Source organism: Miniopterus schreibersii (genome assembly GCF_964146895.1).
Source record: "Miniopterus schreibersii genome assembly, chromosome: 13".
Taxonomy (NCBI): domain Eukaryota; kingdom Metazoa; phylum Chordata; class Mammalia; order Chiroptera; family Miniopteridae; genus Miniopterus; species Miniopterus schreibersii.
In genome coordinates this window covers 2,427,228-2,443,633 of record NC_138113.1, presented here as the reverse complement: position 1 = coordinate 2,443,633, position 16,406 = coordinate 2,427,228, and the positions used below count along the sequence as shown (strand labels likewise).

At 50.9% G+C, this 16,406-nt stretch overlaps 2 protein-coding genes across 10 annotated transcripts in view; one reads left to right on the top strand and one right to left on the bottom strand.

The window, feature by feature from the left end:
• The window catches only part of ADAM17 (ADAM metallopeptidase domain 17), a 34,334-nt gene extending 28,955 nt beyond the window's left edge, over positions 1-5,379 (top strand). For 5 of the 6 annotated variants that reach the window (XM_081156489.1, XM_081156492.1, XM_081156491.1 and 2 more), the window contains 4 exons: positions 316-394; positions 1,064-1,152; positions 2,397-2,447; positions 2,916-5,379. In XM_081156489.1, coding sequence (XP_081012615.1) covers positions 316-394; positions 1,064-1,152; positions 2,397-2,447; positions 2,916-3,275 — 579 coding nt within the window. In that variant the 3' untranslated portion in view covers positions 3,276-5,379. The remainder of the gene's footprint in view (positions 1-315; positions 395-1,063; positions 1,153-2,396; positions 2,448-2,915) is intronic. The other variant, XM_081156490.1, reaches the window with a different exon arrangement.
• A 139-nt stretch (positions 5,380-5,518) lies between these two features.
• IAH1 (isoamyl acetate hydrolyzing esterase 1 (putative)) lies at positions 5,519-16,164 on the bottom strand. Of its 4 annotated transcripts, XM_081156503.1 has the most exons (7): positions 16,009-16,123; positions 15,210-15,336; positions 14,905-14,957; positions 10,972-11,120; positions 8,877-9,038; positions 6,893-7,014; positions 5,519-5,870 (listed from the first exon to the last, which is right to left on the bottom strand). In XM_081156503.1, the coding sequence occupies exons 5-7, from the start codon at positions 8,980-8,982 to the stop codon at positions 5,688-5,690; spliced, it is 411 nt and encodes a 136-aa protein (XP_081012629.1). In that variant the 5' UTR covers positions 8,983-9,038; positions 10,972-11,120; positions 14,905-14,957; positions 15,210-15,336; positions 16,009-16,123; the 3' UTR covers positions 5,519-5,687. The 4 variants fall into 4 exon arrangements, with proteins under 4 accessions (XP_081012629.1, XP_081012627.1, XP_081012628.1 ...); XM_081156501.1 differs by lacking the exon at positions 15,210-15,336 and having other exon boundaries at positions 6,865-7,014; positions 16,009-16,164; XM_081156502.1 differs by lacking the exon at positions 15,210-15,336 and having other exon boundaries at positions 16,009-16,164.
• Between the last annotated feature and the right edge of the window lie 242 nt (positions 16,165-16,406).

The following is a 16,406-nucleotide window of genomic DNA, read 5'->3' as shown; positions in this document are numbered from 1 at the left end:
GCCTCAGGTTGTGTTCCATGGGGGTGCGATCAGTCTTGTCCTCACAGGAACGCTCATCTTTAACACACTGGTGTTCTCGAGCTTTGTCTCCGGGTGATTCTAAATTAATTCACTTACAGAAACTGACTGGCTGTCAAGCGTCAGTGGTGGCTTACCTTCCATTCTTATACTCACTACACTCAAATTAGTGCCTGTGCAGAGAAGAGCCCAGCTGTTTGACTTCATGAAGCCTTTCATGTGTTAGTTACTTTTGTAAAGTCACATTGCTTCTAAGTGCATTTCTTTTAGGGATAATGCTTTGTTTTCTGTTCATAGGGCAAATGTGAGAAACGAGTGCAGGATGTCATCGAGCGATTTTGGGACTTCATTGATCAGCTGAGCATCAATACTTTCAGTAGGTGGTTCCCCTGGGGGTTGTCTGCTTAGATCTGAGCTGGTTTCTGCAGTGATATTTGGAAAGTGTGGCTTCAGACTCATGCTCTAATCCTGCAACAGAAGATGGAAATATTCACCACTTTTGTTTTGAAACAAAGTTGTTTCAAAACCAGTGGACTCATAGGTCTGCCCTGTAGTGTGGATGCACAGATCTTTAGACAAGGGAAATCAGTAGTTAGTGAACGTACAATGGTATAAGCATGGTTCAGTCCTACAGACTATAAATCTAAATCCTGTTTGGTGAAAGAATTACTTATTTAAAAAAGGACTTCAGATTTTGCAGAAGCAAGGATGTATTATGTCCTCTAGGGCCCACGATTTAGAGTTTAGTCACAAAAACAATACTCAGGGCAATAGCACTGTCTTCACAAGCCTTGTTCTATAATGACTCCGTTCCCACCGTTACTCCCGGGATCCTCTACTAATCTATCACCGGGGCTGTTTCTGGAAAGGGGCCTGTGGTGTGGGAGATGGTCAGGTCTCAGGTCGCACAGATGCTCCCTTCTGTACTGAATCAGCAGTAGCATCCAGCCAGCGGCCTGTGGCATTCGTCGCAGCGGTAATGTTCTCAGAGCATTTAGTTTTAGAGTCGTATTTTGATCATGACACTCTTTGAAATTGTTCACAGGGAAGTTCTTAGCAGACAACATCGTGGGCTCTGTCCTGGTTTTCTCCTTGATGGTTTGGATCCCTTTGAGCATTCTTGTTCATTGTGTGGTAAGTCATCATTTGTAAGTAATGAAATATTTTCTTAAAATTTTGAGCAACTTCAGCCGTATAATCTTTGGGAAAGATAAAATTTGTTCTGAACAAAACCTGGCCTGAAGTTTTGGTGCTATCCCGGGGAAAGCATGTCTTGCAGAGAGCTTAGCTGATAGTCCCTTAATAGAATTAGCTCTCTGTGTGTGGATATTTTATTCTTGTGCAGAATTTCTAGGGAGTTTTATACTTCTGAGCACAGGAGACTGGTTAGCCGGATTTGGGGCCTCTGATGACTGGAGTGTCTAAACAATAGTGTTTGCAGGCTGACTGTTATAACAGCAAACATCAAACACCCGCATTCCCAGACCTTGGCGTTACCTACAGGTATCCAAACCCTTCCAGCTAATGAGAGCGAGCAGTCTTTTCATTCTCTTTCAAAATGAGGAGCAGCCAGCAAGTTGAACTGGGCTTTGTCTGAGGGACTCCAGGCACTTTATTCTTACAGACCATTCCCTTGCTCCCCTTGGAAGTGAGGCCTGTCTTCTGTGCAATGAGGAAGTCAGACCTAGGCTTCCACTTGCACTGCCCCCATGTGAGCGCCTGGAAGATTCCAGCACACCTGGCTCTCAGGAGTGTTTATGCTGGCTTCTCTTGCCTGGGCCTAGATTTGCCAGCTCAGCCTCCTGCCTGGTGCCCATTGTCACGTGACGTGTCAGCCACAGGCAGGGACATGGGGTCATGGATGGAACCATGTGGTCAGCCTTCTGCAGAAGTAAGATGCAGGTTAGAGGCCCAGTTCTTCAGGAGTTTGGGCCATAGGAACTCTGGAAACAGCTGAGAAGAATATTTAGGCCGTGGAGGGCTGGGTAGTATGAGGCCAGTGCCAGGTGAGAGCACAGGCACAGTCCCCGTAGTGTCCCCCCCAGCATCCCTATGACCAGCTTTGCCCTGGCACAGGCAGGGACTGGACACAAACGCAGATGCCCTTGCTGTCCTTCTGCCCCTGGTGGGAAATCACCCAGAAAAAGCACTTAAGCCTTGCCTCACTGAACACCAAAAAGGACCTGTGTCCTTCAGGTGCAAAGGAAACACTTCTAGGATGGTGGCAGGACTTAGAGTTTATGTAACAAACTTATTCTTGTCCACTGAACCTGCAACCACTTTCTCCAACTCAAGTTCTAAGTAGTTCTTCAATGTGTGGACTGAGACCTAACTGAACTTTGATTGTGGGAATAACCTTCCTGTTCTTTGCTTTCTAGGATAAGAAGTTGGATAAGCAGTATGAGTCTCTGTCCCTGTCTCACCCCAGCGTAAGTGTGCCGCACGCAAAAAGTAATTTTCAGTTGCACAGTGAGACCCTGCTAAGCAAGGACCTTCAGTTGGCCACCCAGCTGCGCCCTCCCGTGGCTCTTGGAGGTCTGGTTGCAGCAAGAAAGACCTAGGTTGGGTGTAAAGACCTGTGACCTGTACAGCAAGGACCATGGATAGAGATGTGCTGCTTGGCCCCTCCCCATAGCCATAGCCAGGAGTCACTCAGTCAGCACCGACTTAGTTAATATTTTGACACCTTTTTTTGTCTTGAGATCTGAACTTGATAGAGTTAATAAGTTCTCTTTTGGGTCTTCAAATGGTCAGCTGTCGGGCCATTAGAAAGCTAACTTTTTGGGTCATTTGTAAGTTGAAGGCACCTCACCCAGTGCTTTCCTTGGCATGAGGCCGCTGGTTGGGTGAGCTGGAGCCGTAAGACATGCCACTCACCTTTTGCTCCGTCTCTCTAGAATGTTGAAATGCTAAGTAGCATGGATTCGGCATCAGTTCGCATCATCAAGCCCTTTCCTGGTCCACAGACCCCAGGCCGCCTGCAGCCCCTGCAGTCCCTGCAGTCGGCCCCCGTGATGCCGTTGGTGCCTTCAGCTCCGAAACTGGACCACCAGCGAATGGACACCATCCAGGAAGACCCCAGCACGGACTCGCACATGGAGGAGGACGGCTTTGAGAAGGACCCGTTCCCAAACAGCAGCACAGCCGCCAAGTCGTTTGAGGATCTCACGGACCACCCTGTCACCAGGAGCGAGAAGGCCTCGTCCTTCAAGCTGCAGCGGCAGAATCGCGTTGACAGCAAAGAAACAGAGTGCTAGTCTAGGGGTCGGTGCCCCGAGCTCTTCGACCTCAGTGTGCAAAGTATTTTTATAGATCTGACTTAAAGCCACTCACAGATTTTGTGAAGATCTGGGAGAAACAAGGAAGTGACTTCCAGCAGATGCTGGTCATGTGTTTGGACTTCCTTCGCATACACACTTTGTGGTTAGGCCCTTTCTGTGTGAACAGGTAAGGTGAATCGAGCTTATTTTGAGGCTTTCAGGTTTTAGTTGTTTTTTTTATGTTTAAAATGTCCTTCAACCTGTGGTGCAAAAGCAAAAAATACAGCTGGATTAGGTTATAAGTATTTACGTTTTTGTAAATTGACCTTTTGTATTGATGGCAGCACTGATGAGGCAGATAGCAGTTTTTTTCTTTCATGAAGTGTAATGAAAAGGAGGCTGTTAGTCGCTACTTGTGAGGACAACTGGAACACAGAATAATTTATTTTTTTGCCTTCAAGTAAAGACAAAGGAAAAAACCCGAGCTGTGTATTATCTCCAAATGTGGGGTCTGGTTCTAGGTGTTACCCAGAGCTTTTCCAGCAGGGAGAATTACACATCTAACTTCAGGAATAATTTGGGGTAATGTTCCTTCAGAATTCTAAGGTTAGTACTTTCTAGAATTAAAACAACGTAGTTTACAGTACGTGTTAAAATAGTAGGTAGTTGAATTACAGAATCCTGCCAACTGTTTAGGGCCCTAATTTGCTGGGCAGTTTTTCTGTTTTGTAAGGATCTTCATGTATCTCTAATACTGTTGGAATTTCTGGGACATCAGTAGCTGAGCACTGTCCACAGCCCTGAGGACTTTTCCTAAGACTTCTTTAGAGAGGCGGTTCTCTTTGGTCTCCTTGCCCATCTCTCAGCACCAGCCTCCCGCCGCTCTGTTTCTGCCTGCATTAGCTTCAAGAACCGGTAGCCATCTCAGGGGCAGGCCCCGGCTGTGCTGGCTCTGCTGGGAGCTGGAGGGGGCCTCGAGCCAGGGGTCAGGTGGGGGAGTGACTGTTGTCTCCATAGGAGAGGTTGCATTTGATCTGGACAATCTTGGGGGTCTCCTGAGGGCCCACATCGATGTTGGTGGAGTTGGGGTACAGTCTGGGAGGCTCCTCCTGGATGACTTAACAGTTCAAGTCACCGGCATCCTGGGTATGAGAGTTGGGTGTCCTGTGGGGATGACATGCTGGGGGAGGGGGGGCACTGCTTCGCAGTCCTCTGCCCAAACCCCGATGGACTGGAATTTGGTAGCAGCACTGGCTGAATGCAGCCAGCTTGTACTCCTGTACTTCCTTTGGGGGTGGCCCCAAGGCAAAACTCGGAGCTGGTCAGTGTCCCTTGTTCACGGCCCAGAGCTACATGTTTTGGGGGTGGTTCTGGGGCCTCGGAGACTGGGGTGACTCCGCCCCGTGTCACACTGGGTGGTTGGGTGCTGCTGTCCAGGCTGTCTGATGAGTTGCTCAGCCCGACTGGCTCGTCACCTCACGCTTGTAGTCCTGGCTGTCTAGGCTGGTATCCTGGGCAGATGGTAGTGCTCTGGACTGTGACCGAGGTGATCGGTGGTGGGGCCTGCTACGCCACTACGCATGGTGACCCCTCCTCCCTCAAGTGGGGTGGCCTCTGGGTTAAAGCCCCTACAAAGTGATTCTTAAACACCCGTGGTCCTGGCCTGCAAGGCTGTTCCCATTGCTTCCTGCTTTAGTGCCTCAGGATTCTGGATGGTGTGCGTTTACTATGTGAAGGATAAGTCATCAGGTGGGATTCTGATTTCCTTAAAATGATAGTTAAAAGCTTTCCCCTGTAAGTCCTGAAATGTGCTCACCAGCCAACGTGTTTTAAATGAGGTAACTTACAAACTTCGAGGGCAATTAACCAAACCTGTGACAAATGATGTCCTTTCCCCTGAGGACGTTTGTTATGCAGATACCTGTTACAGTAATACTTGAACTTGTACCTTGTGGTATTTGCTGTCTTTTCACTAGTCACAATATTCTTATATTTTAGTTACACTTTTGGGATCTGATGTAAGGTGAGTGGGTGTATGTCTGAGAGTGAAGCAGTTCCCAGCTGAATGTAAGGAAACCATTTTTTATAAAATCAACTTTTTAAAAAACAAAACGTCTTTACCTTGTTTCCATTTATAGACTCAACAAGCTGCTCAGGGTGTGTGTTGTGGCTCTGGCATTGGCGACATCTGCATGGATCAATAAACATTAAGTATCAAAACCACAGAAGAGGTACAAAGCTTCCCTGAGAAATAACACTTTTATTCATCTTGGTAGCAAATGTCAGTGTTTGCTCCAGGGTCAGGAGCAAAGGTTTAGGCTTGAGAAAATACTCTTTGATCAGTTGTCTTGGGATTGTGGTGCATTGGTGACGTTTTGTTCTGTAAACTAACAGCCTCGTTTTCTGAGCCTAATGGTCCCCATCTCCGAGAAGACTGAGCTCTGGTCTTGCTTCTGCCACGTCTCGCCAGTAAGGGAGCAGGAGTGGCAGGGAAGAGACTTTCTTCTCGATCAAAGGCCAGAGGTGGGAGAACAGGAGCTCGTTTCCCTTTGGTGACAAGTGTAGTCCATCTGACAAGTAGCATGAAAAGTCCTGTCAGGAGAGGGGACTTGGTTACAGGTGTGTGCCGGTCTCCGCTGTGCCCCTGGTCTATACCCCCTCCCCCCGCAGCAGCGCCTCAGTGCTGTGTGCATGAGCGCATTGAGGGATCCCACGCCCTGTGTAGATTATGGGCACATTGTGGATTGAGCTTCCGAAAGCTCCCACCATGAAGACCTGAGCTGAGACGTCCTTCCAGGTCAGCGGTTCAAAGAAGAGGCTTAACGAGTGAACATGGTACATTAACGTAACCAACAAAATGAAAAACTGGATGTGAAAAGGCCCAGTGTGTCAATTTATTTTTGCTCCTTAGTCTAGGTATTAAATTGACAGGCAAGTTATCAGGAGGAAAGAACTGGAACGACGATTGTTGGGACACGGGAGTCAGTGCCCCCATGCCCTGATCTCAGCAGCATTGACCATGTGAGCTCTTTCTCCACTGGGGTCGAGTCTCTTCCTGCAGCTACAGCTCCCCATCCCGTTAGCCTGCTGGTGCCCCACTTTCACAGACTTGGGTTCCGATTCTCAGGGCACTTTGCCTGCTCCTTCATCTTCTCATCTCTGCTGTTTCAGATGGAATGACCCTCTCAGTTCTAGGATCTCAGTGTATTAAACCTGAAAGGACTGTAAGAGCAACTTCCTTTTCTCTAGCAGCACAACTCTCCCATCTCAGGAGAAGCTTTGCACTTTCTAGACTTAAAAACAAAGCCATTAGAACTACAATATCTCAAAATACAAATTTTGACTGATAGAGCGTTCCACTTAAATGTGAGCCGTTTACTGCGCATTGATTCCACCGTGTGCCCACCCTGACCAGTACTGGGGCTCCTCTGCGTGCAGCTAAGGAGCCAGTGAGGTTGTGCTGGGGCTACATGCTGTCCTGGAGCCTCTCCTTTCCACCCCAACATTTTTCGCTGGTGAAAGGGACGACTATCTTTCCCACTTGGAGCCATGCACAGCTGAGTCTCTTCTGTGTGATCCTACTCACCCCAAAAGGACCAGGCAAGCCACTCTACCTGACCATCCTTCTGCATCAGGGCCCACAGGTCAAGCACGTCAGTCCCACAGTCTTGGGCTACGTGTAAGCAGGCGTTGGCATACTCGCCAACCACCGAGTTCAGGCGATTTAACTTGCAACCTGTTGAGGAGAGCAAATCCAGGTGACAGCCAATAAACTCGGGTACTGGTCCTGGTGCAGGTTCTGACCTGGACGTTTCTCAGTTCAGTAAACAGGCGTGGCTTATGGACCCGACGTGGGCCAGCAAGGGGCCTGGAGAATAACATGAGGATGGGCCTTGCAGACTGCTCCCCAGCACAGGACGGGGATGAGGGAGCCTTCGTGGTCACCATGGCCTCCTGAGGACACTGAACAGAGGTCTGGAGGCTAGTAAGGGGTACAGCTGCAGAGGAATGCTGTGCCAGGATACTGGAACTTTTAGATGTAATAAGAAGCTACTGCGATATAATGGAAAAATCATTTGTAGACTTTCAGCCAGAGAAGATAAGAGCTGAAAGGGACCACAGAGGTCACTTGGGCTAACTCGGGCGTCAGCAGACATTCCTGCAAAGGGCTGGATAGTAAGTACTTTAGGCTTTGCATGTGTATGGTCTCTGGGCATCTCGTCAGCCCTGCCATTGTAGCCACAGACAATACATAAGCCAGTGGGCTTGAGTGTTTCCCAAAAGAACTTCCTTGAGCCCAGGCTAATTTGGTGACTCTCAAACTTGAGTGTATGTAAGTATCACCTGCAAGGATTTGCATTTCTACCCAGTTCCCAGGGGATGCTGATCTGCTGATCTTGGACCACACAAGAACCGTGCCCGATGGCTCCTAATCTTGGCGACTAAAACTAAAGTAAGCAATATGTTTAACACCAGCATTCAGTACGCACACCCTTAAGTGAAACAAACCTCACAGAACAGTGCCTGTGTTCTAGATACTGATTTTTTTTCTTTTCTATTCCACTTAAAAAATGTATGTTGTAACTAACAGCAAACATGTGAGCACGAAGGGGCTGTGGCCTGCAATCTGAGAAGCACTGACAGTCCGAACTCGCACACCTGCACATCCAGCTCAGCAGGAGCATTTCCTGCAACAAAGGACTTGCTACCTGACAAGCGACCCGAGGTAGCCAACACCAGTCTGAGCAGACCCCCAGGGCCTTTCATCCTAGCTCCCTCCTCCCTGTACTCTCCCCAGGGCACGTTCCCGACTCCTTGACATCACCAGGTCCTGCTTCAGTCCTTCACTAGACCTTCTCTGTAATACCACTTACTGCACTGCTGCCGACACCTACTTAACTGTCTCCCTCACTAGCCCAGCGGGCAGGAACTGGGCTCTAGTCATTTCTGTACCCTGAGCACCTGGCCAGGTCCTGGCACCATGTGGGGGCAGAAGCCTGGTGCTGGGGTGCCCAGAGCTGCGTGCAGTCACTCACCCTCATGAAGTGGAGCTGCCCTTACACCTGAGTGCCTCTGTGCTGGGGAGCCTTTGTTTTGGGGAAAAGAAAGGTTCCACTGCTGAAGGGAGGTGTCACAGGTGTGGCAGAGTGGAGAAAGGGTCCCATACAGGCAGAAATGGGCAAGGCAACCTGCAGCACACACCTCCCGCTGCTGGGGAGTCAGGAAAACACCCAAATGTGGCCCAGTGTGAAAGGCACAGAGACTCCCTGAGCCTCAGCACCACACAGAGAACCACACTGACTGTTCTGAGATGCCTGCTCAGCCGTCTGCGCAGTTCTCAGTGGCTTCACGTGCACCGTGGCGTTGGGGAAATACAAGGCAGCAAATGCCAGGCCGGGCAGCCGGACTCAGCCAAAGCAACTCAGTTTCCTACATCAGGAGTTCTCAGGTGTGACACAGTGGAAGCTACGCCTTTTTTCTTTAACCTGATTGCAAACACAGACCAAGACGGGTTTACCGTGCCCTAGGAACCGGAGCCCACAGGCTGGGGCGCACCACCCCACCTGAACTCTCGGCCGCGGGCCCAGGTCTGTTCACCTTGCGCCAGGCACTCCTTTTCCCAAGCAGCCTCGCAGAGCGGGGGCGGCGTGATGAGCACCAGCCTGCTCTCAGGGATGTCCAGGGACTTCAGGTACTGCACCATGCTCCTCAGGTTTGCCGCGTACTCTTCCAGGGGGATGTGCTGCTTGGGGTTCTCATCTGTTCAGGGGGAACGTGGACACTTCAGGCAAATGCACAGTTGTCTAAGTGGCAGTTAAAATTAACATTGTTCAGCACCAAGGCCAGAGCCGGGGAAAGGGTCAAGTGCAGTTTTTCAAACCAGGACCTCAGAGGCTCTGGCTCCGGTCTGGGAGATGCCCTCGTCTTTTCTCCACTTGTGGCCATATGGTTATTAGTTAGGTTGAACTTATAAAGAAATAAGAGCGGTTGTGGAATGAGACTGCCAGCTGTCTCCTGGCTTTATCACTGACCAACCACATGCCCTTGGACAAATGCTCTGCCTTTCTGTACCTGTTTCCTCACTGGTAGGATAACAGGGTCTAACTCACAAGGTGCCTGCAAATGAACCAGGTGGGTTTGTAAGGCAGTTAGGTCAATGCCTGCATGGAGGAAGCACTCAGTGACTCGGCCGGCCACTGCTACCACTGCTGCTGTGGCTGCAAAGGGTCACTTCCAGATGGGCTCACACGCGAGCACCACAAAGCTCCTTGCAGGCCACCTGCAAACTACACGTGGCTACAACTACAAAGAAAAGTAAAACCACTCATGATCCTTCTACAACCGAGACAACTTGTTGGGACTTAGATGTACTACTTTCCAGTCTCTCCCATGTAGCTACTACATACACTTTTTTAAAAAGGCGTCATATTAAAGACGTGACCCTATTTTGCATTTTTTCACATAACCTTATATCGTGAACAGTTGTTTCCATAAAAAGCCCTCAAAAACATGAGATTTATTTTCAGGACCCACAGTTGATGCCGCTTTCCCCTTGGTGCAGCATGCTGGGCTTTTCTGGGGTAAATGGCACCTGCCTGCATTCCAGACAAGGGAAGTCCTTGGTGCCTGCCCCCAAAGTTCCTTGTAATTTGCATTTTTTTTTGGATAACTGAAGTTTTCACACATTTAAAACATGTATTGGCTGTTAAACTTCTCCTTTGTGATTTACCTATTCCTGCCTTTGCCCGTGTTTCTACTGGAGCTAATGTATCTCTTGGTTTTGTCATTACAGACGTTAACCTTCTGTCTGCCTACTTTTGCAAATATTTTTCTCAGTGCGTCATTTTCCTCTTTGAAGCAGTTTTTTGACATGAGCGGCTTTATCTCAAGCCTTTTTTCTTCCTTTGTGGTCCTTCCACTGCTTCTATGCTTAGTGTTTTTCCCTGTCCCAAGTTTGATAAAATTTCACCATTGTAAAAAAATTCTATTTTTGGAGTTTTTTCCTTCTGCTGGTAGAGATGTTAAGTGAAGATATGACGCCACTTTTTCCCAGGTAGTCAGCTTGCAGTCTCGACTGCTTCCTGCAATGTATGGTCTTTCCCCCAACTCCAGCCTCACTGGAGATGTCCCTGTGGGAGAAGCGGGGCCCTGGAGAAACCTCTGGGAGGGGACCCCCAACTTCCCCAAGTCCAGGCTGACCTTCCTCTGCATGGTGAAGAGGCTCTCCTGCTACAGCGGGAAGGGGACAGACAGAGGCCTCGGCCTGGCCCCTCTCTAGTTCCCGCAACAGTCCTAACTGGGGTGCCATCTCCCAGGATTCCAGGCCGCGCCTGGGTCGGGGCTGACCCCAGCTACTCTCTGCATCAGTGAGACTCGTGCAAGGTGCACACCTGGGCCCTCTGCTGCCAACACCAACCAGAGAGAAAAGAACCGGACAGTGAGCACAGCACTACAAGACCAGGAAACATCGGTGTTTGAAATGAGGTCTGTCAACAAACCAGATGTATGAAAAATAGGTTGGGAATAAAATTCACAAGACGTTAAAGGCAGAAGAAATACACATAAGTACTCAGGGAACTAACTCATTAGACATTAGGCAAAATGTCACCTATTAGGAGATGAGTAACCAGAATATACATTTAAGTTTGCTGTAACATGAAAACAAACTAGGAAAGTACAAAAATGCCTTTACCTTTTAGTGCACTGTCATTGGCACCAAAGAAAATTGTAACTGCTACTGGGTTGTCCAAAATATTCCCTTTCCTGATTAATCTTGGAAGGATAATTTTGGCCCATCTGGTATTATAGCCTGAAAATCCACGATTCAGAACATCACATTTTCTGAAATGAAAAATATTTTAAAAATGAATTGCGGACAAAACTTTTCAATCCCATAGCCAACCCCTCATGAGGGTGCCCCCCTCCCAGTTTCTCTTTGGTAAGAGCAATCACATAAAGCTTCCTAAGTTGCTGTTCTAAGTCATTTCAAGATAGAGGTATGCCTGTCATATCCTTGATGAGAGTGATGAGTCACTGCCAAGAGAAGGGTGGTAGTTTCGTCTATAGACCACCTGATTTCATGTATGGTGCAGGGGGTACTTTTAAAATGGAGTTGACAGCAGATGGGTATTAACCTAAGAAAGTATCATAGGTAGAAAGTCACTAATAATCAGGTGCTCAAATGTAACAATGGTTTGTTGATTAGGGGATAAATGTATTTTTAATAGACTTTGTTTAGAGTTTTAGATTTACAGCAAAACAGTGGAGGGCACAGAGTTCCCATCTCCCTCCTGCATCCCCTTGCATAGCTTCCCTCCATCAGCATCCCCCACCCGAGTGGAACAGCAGTTCCAAGTGGTAAACCTGTTCTCATAACCCGTCATTATCACCCCATGGTTTTGCTTTGAGTAAATAGTTTTAGTAAATACATTAGTTGTGTTTCAGTTTAAAACAGGCATTTTTTCCTTCTAAAACATGTGATCTGACTTCCAGTACCGTGTGGTCTGATGAAAAGGCAAAGCAGGGCTCTGGAGCTGGGGGCCTGGGTTGGAATCCCAGCTCCATCAGTTACTAGCTGTGACCACGGACATGTCTGTAGATGTTTGAAGCTGTCCATAAAAAAATTGTTTTAAAAAAGAATCTTGGCCCGGCCTGTGTGGCTCAGCAGTTGAGCATCAACCTAGGATTTAGGAGATCGGGGTTCAATTCCCGGTCAGGGCACAGGCCCGGGTTTTGGGCTTGATCCCCGGGAGGGGGCTTGCAGGAGGCAGCCGATCAATGATTCTCATCATTGATGCTTCTCCCAGTCCCCCTCTCCCTTCCTCTCTCTGAAATCAATAAAGAGTATTTTTTAAAAAAACCTTGGAGTTCAGTCTATGATTAGCAAGTTGATGTGGTTCATTTTAGTGTGTGGTTCAAATTCCTACATACAAGCAGCTAAGGAGAGAAGCCAGGGCACCGGGGAGTAACTGCGGCTACAAGCCGGCAACAGCCGGGAGTGGCCGGAGGGGACTGGCTTGACTGTGGAAGTGCTCAGCATTTGTAAGTCCTGAGCACAGCAACAAAAGTACTCTGCCCATTTATTTCTGTGTGATTCTTAATGTGTTTGTGTGTAATGATTACAAAAGGCTGACCAGCCATTTAAAAAACTCCACTTACAGTGCTTAGAAGTGGAACACTCTTAAATGCTCACAGGATGAGTCCTGTCGTAATGCTTTAGTTGCTGCAGCACAGAAAACAAGGCTAAACAAGCGCTGAAATGTGTCAATACACTTTCAAAGGTTTAAGTGGACCTGTTAAAATGATTTTGTGATGAGCGTACAAAGATCTTGATGACAAAACAGAGATGTCACTGTGGACACTGGTATATTTTGTTACTGGCCAGCAGGCAGTACAGGGCAGTTAGGCGTCGCTTAATAACTCCCAGGCTTGGGAATTAGGTTAAATTAAAATGGAATCAGCCAAGGGCCATGCCAGTGGCGGAAGCAGACACCGGACCTAGGTTTCAAAACTTCACCCCAAGTGTTAACATGGCTACACACTGAATGCATCCAATAGAAGGGCAGGTGTTTGCCGTGGTGTCTGCTCTGGTACTAAGAGGAGGGGCACTGGGATTGTTTGGTCCCTCAGCAGTGAAGGCAGAAGATGCCACCCTTGCCAGTCACCCCTCCAGCATCCCTGTAACATAACCCTCTGTGCCCCAGCACCTCCTAGTTCCTCTCGGAGTCCTGCCTGGTGGAAGAACATGGGCCCAGCGCACCAAAGTATCTCCCTCTGCCTGGCTTCTATCTTTTGTTCCACTGTGACGTCTTAAGTAGGCTCTTGTGAGCTTGCGATGTCAGTGTGCCCAGGGGAGGGAGATATTCTCTGTGGGTGGGGCCCAATGCATCCAGGTGAGGCCTCCTTGTGGGGTCAGCAGCAGCCAGCAGTTCTGTGCTCTACCTCAACACGAGGCTTTGAGAAGTTACATAAATAAGGTACAGCAGCCTTATAACCACTGTCTCCAACTCTGTCTCTTCCCATAACTACTCTCAATTCCAAAAAATAACCATCTAATTAAGTGGTCGTTTAGTGCTCACACCTGTAAGCTGCCAGTTCTGACAGATTTTCGTACTAAAATTAACTAGTTTTGAAAATATGTTGGTGAAACATGTTGCTGAAATTCCTGGAGCTTTTCAGGCCATTTGAACAGTTCTTCAACTTCTGTTTGTTCAGAAAAGGTTAACGGGCTAATTAAACAATTGTGGGCTTAGTCAAGTAAAAGCACGTGCTGTGTTCCAGGCACCTGACTACGCAGGCTCACCGGTGTGGACTCGGCCCCAGCACGGAGGCAGGCGCCCGCCCCCTCCGAGGCTCGGGGCTCTGCAGCCCAGCCGCCCGCCTGGGCGCAGCTGTGACCTGGTTCCGCCTCCACCTCACTGTTCTCGGCCGTAACAGGCGGAGGGGAACGGAATTACTCCGCACGTAGGAGTCAGAAAGACTAAGAGAGCCTGCGCACCAAGCACTTTGAACCGTCTCAGGCACCTGGTAAGCGTTCAGTAGCAGTCAGCTACTCTCCCCCACCCCCACCCCCAACTTCACAGCAGAGAAAACTGGGGAATTAAAGGATGGCTTCATGTTTTCAGACTAGTCGACTTAAACAGAGAAAGTATTTAGGACTAGAAAAAGCGGGAAGGTCAGTTTTTCATTTTCTAGTTTCAGGGATAAAAATAAAGGAGAAAGCGAAGATTTTTTTAAAGCACGTTTCAAATTTAGAAATAAAGTATATTTTCTTGGTGTGCTAGTTACACCGATGAGAAGGTTATCAAGTAAATGATAAGCTGATAACACATCCAGCTTATTTCTTCTAATGGAGGAAAAGGCAGCATTCCCGCTGATCAGTTAACTGACACCCCAAACAATACTTGTGTCCACTGTTTATAAAGTGGAAAACATTTCTAAATATTTGCTTTAACCTCTTGAATTGGGGCATTGTTTCCCTGTTAATGAGTTCCTTACCACATATTTAAGTTTGACAAATAAAATACCCAAATCACTATTTCCTGATATATTTTATAAAGAGAATTTTGGAGGAAAAAACCTCTATCCAAACTTGGGGTTAATATATTCTTTCTTTCAACTGAACTCACTAATCACTTAACTCATCCCCACCCACCCCAGTAACTGCAGAGCTTGTCGCCTCCCCGTGGTGCACAGCTGCGGGTTTGGGATCGAGCCCTTCGCGTTTTTCACAGCTTTCTGGGTGTGGTTTCACATGGTGGCAAAGTGCTTTCCTGAGCCCTGGGGCCTGCCCCTCGTCCTGTCCAACCCCAGATACAGACTAGGAAAGGCCCCAGGAGACTGAAAGGGTCCTTTCCACTCTCTCCCCCTGAGACGCACTGATATTTCCCATCAGTGAACACTCAAGCGTGGGTCCCGGCCGGTGGCTCCGCTGCTCGTGGTGTCCGCACACCCCAGGCCTGCAGCTCCATCCCCGGCCAGGGCCCGGCCAGGAGCCACGCAGAGCAGAGCGGGCGCCCATTAGTGGGACAGGCAGCCAGGGTTCCTCTTTCTCTCTCTCAAATCCATGAAATAAGAAAATGTGTTTAAAAAGCCAACCCTGGAGGATCAGGTAGGAACTGCTCACCTGACCAGCTTGTCAGCCAGGGCCGCTCCCCATCCACCCTGCTGGAAGGAAAACTGAAGAGAGAAAGGCCCGTTAGTACTTGGTGTGATTAGGGCGCCTTAGGAGGCGGGACGCTGCTCTTGGCTCTCCCGACGGCCTCCCTTGCTTAGCTGGGGGTCACTGCAGGGGTCACTACACCGCCGCCCACCTGGACCCCGGCGGCCGCTTCTCCTGGGGGGGGCTCGCGCCGGCGGCTAGTGCAGAACCCGGCCGGTCACTTATCTAGAAAAGCTGCTCAGGAAACTCTGTACCGGAGATAAAATCACCTGTTCCGCGTGGAAGTGGAAGTGCAGCAACGTTATACCCCCCGGGCGGGAATCGCCGAGCCGATCGCGCCCCGGCCCTGAGGCCCCGTCACCAGCGGTCACACGGAACCCGGTCCAGGAGTTACGCCTACGCACCGGGGGACCACGGCGGCGTGTTTCTACGCTGCGCCCCCTCTGGAGCAGGCGCGTGTCTCCCCAATTTCTTTCCCTCCCTGAGAGCTGAAAGGACCCTGGGTGAAAGCACCGCCTCCCTGGTGCTGGGGCCTGTCACGCGGGCTCGGCCGGCTCCGCCCGCGGGCACCGGGGCGGCTCCTGCTCGCTGCCCGGAGGGGGCCCGCAGGGGCGACTCCAGCACGTGCGGCGGACAGACCCGCCCCCGCAGGGAGGCGCCGGGACACGCGCCGCCGCTGCTCCGAAAACCCCCCCGGGCCGGGGGGCGCCACCCCGGCCTCCCGCGCCTCCGGGGCCGGGGGCGCCCGCGCTGCGCTCACGCGCGTCAGCCGGGGCCGGGCCTGGACCTGAGGGCGGCGCGGGCCGCGACCGCGGGCACCGGAAACGCGGGGCCGCGCAGGCGGTTACCACGGACGCCACCGCTGGCGCCACTCAACTGCTCCGCCCGCGCGCTCGGGCTCCTGGGCGGCCGGCGCCACGGGGGGACCGCGGGTCCGCGTGCGGGCGGGGCGGCCGTCGGTGGAGGCGGGCCCGCGGCTCCCGGGGGGGACCTCGCCGAGGACGCCCGAGAGACCCGTCCCTGAGGGCCGAGCCGGGGCCTGCGGGCGGGACGGGCGAGCGCCGGTACCTGGGTGATGGAGTCGCCGAAGAGCAACACCCGGGGCCAGACCAGGGCGCTCCCGCCGCCCAACCCCTCGCACAGCGCCATAGGCGGCCGACTGCGGGGTACGCCGGATATCCGCGCGGGCGAGCGGGGGGGCGGAGCAGGCCGGATATCCGGGCGGGGCGAGCGGGGGGCGGGGCGAGCGGGGGGCGGGGCGAGCGGGGGGCGGGGCGAGCGGGGGGCGGGGCGAGGGGCGAGCGGGGGCGGAGCAGGCCGGATATCTGGGCGGGGCGAGCGGCCGGGGGCGGGGCGAGCGGCGTGTTGAGCGGCGCCTGCGCAGTCCGGGACCGCCGGTCTCCTCGGCGGCGCCGGCCGTGGTCAGACCCGCGGTACCGGTCGCCTCTGGGGAGGCTCCTTCGTGC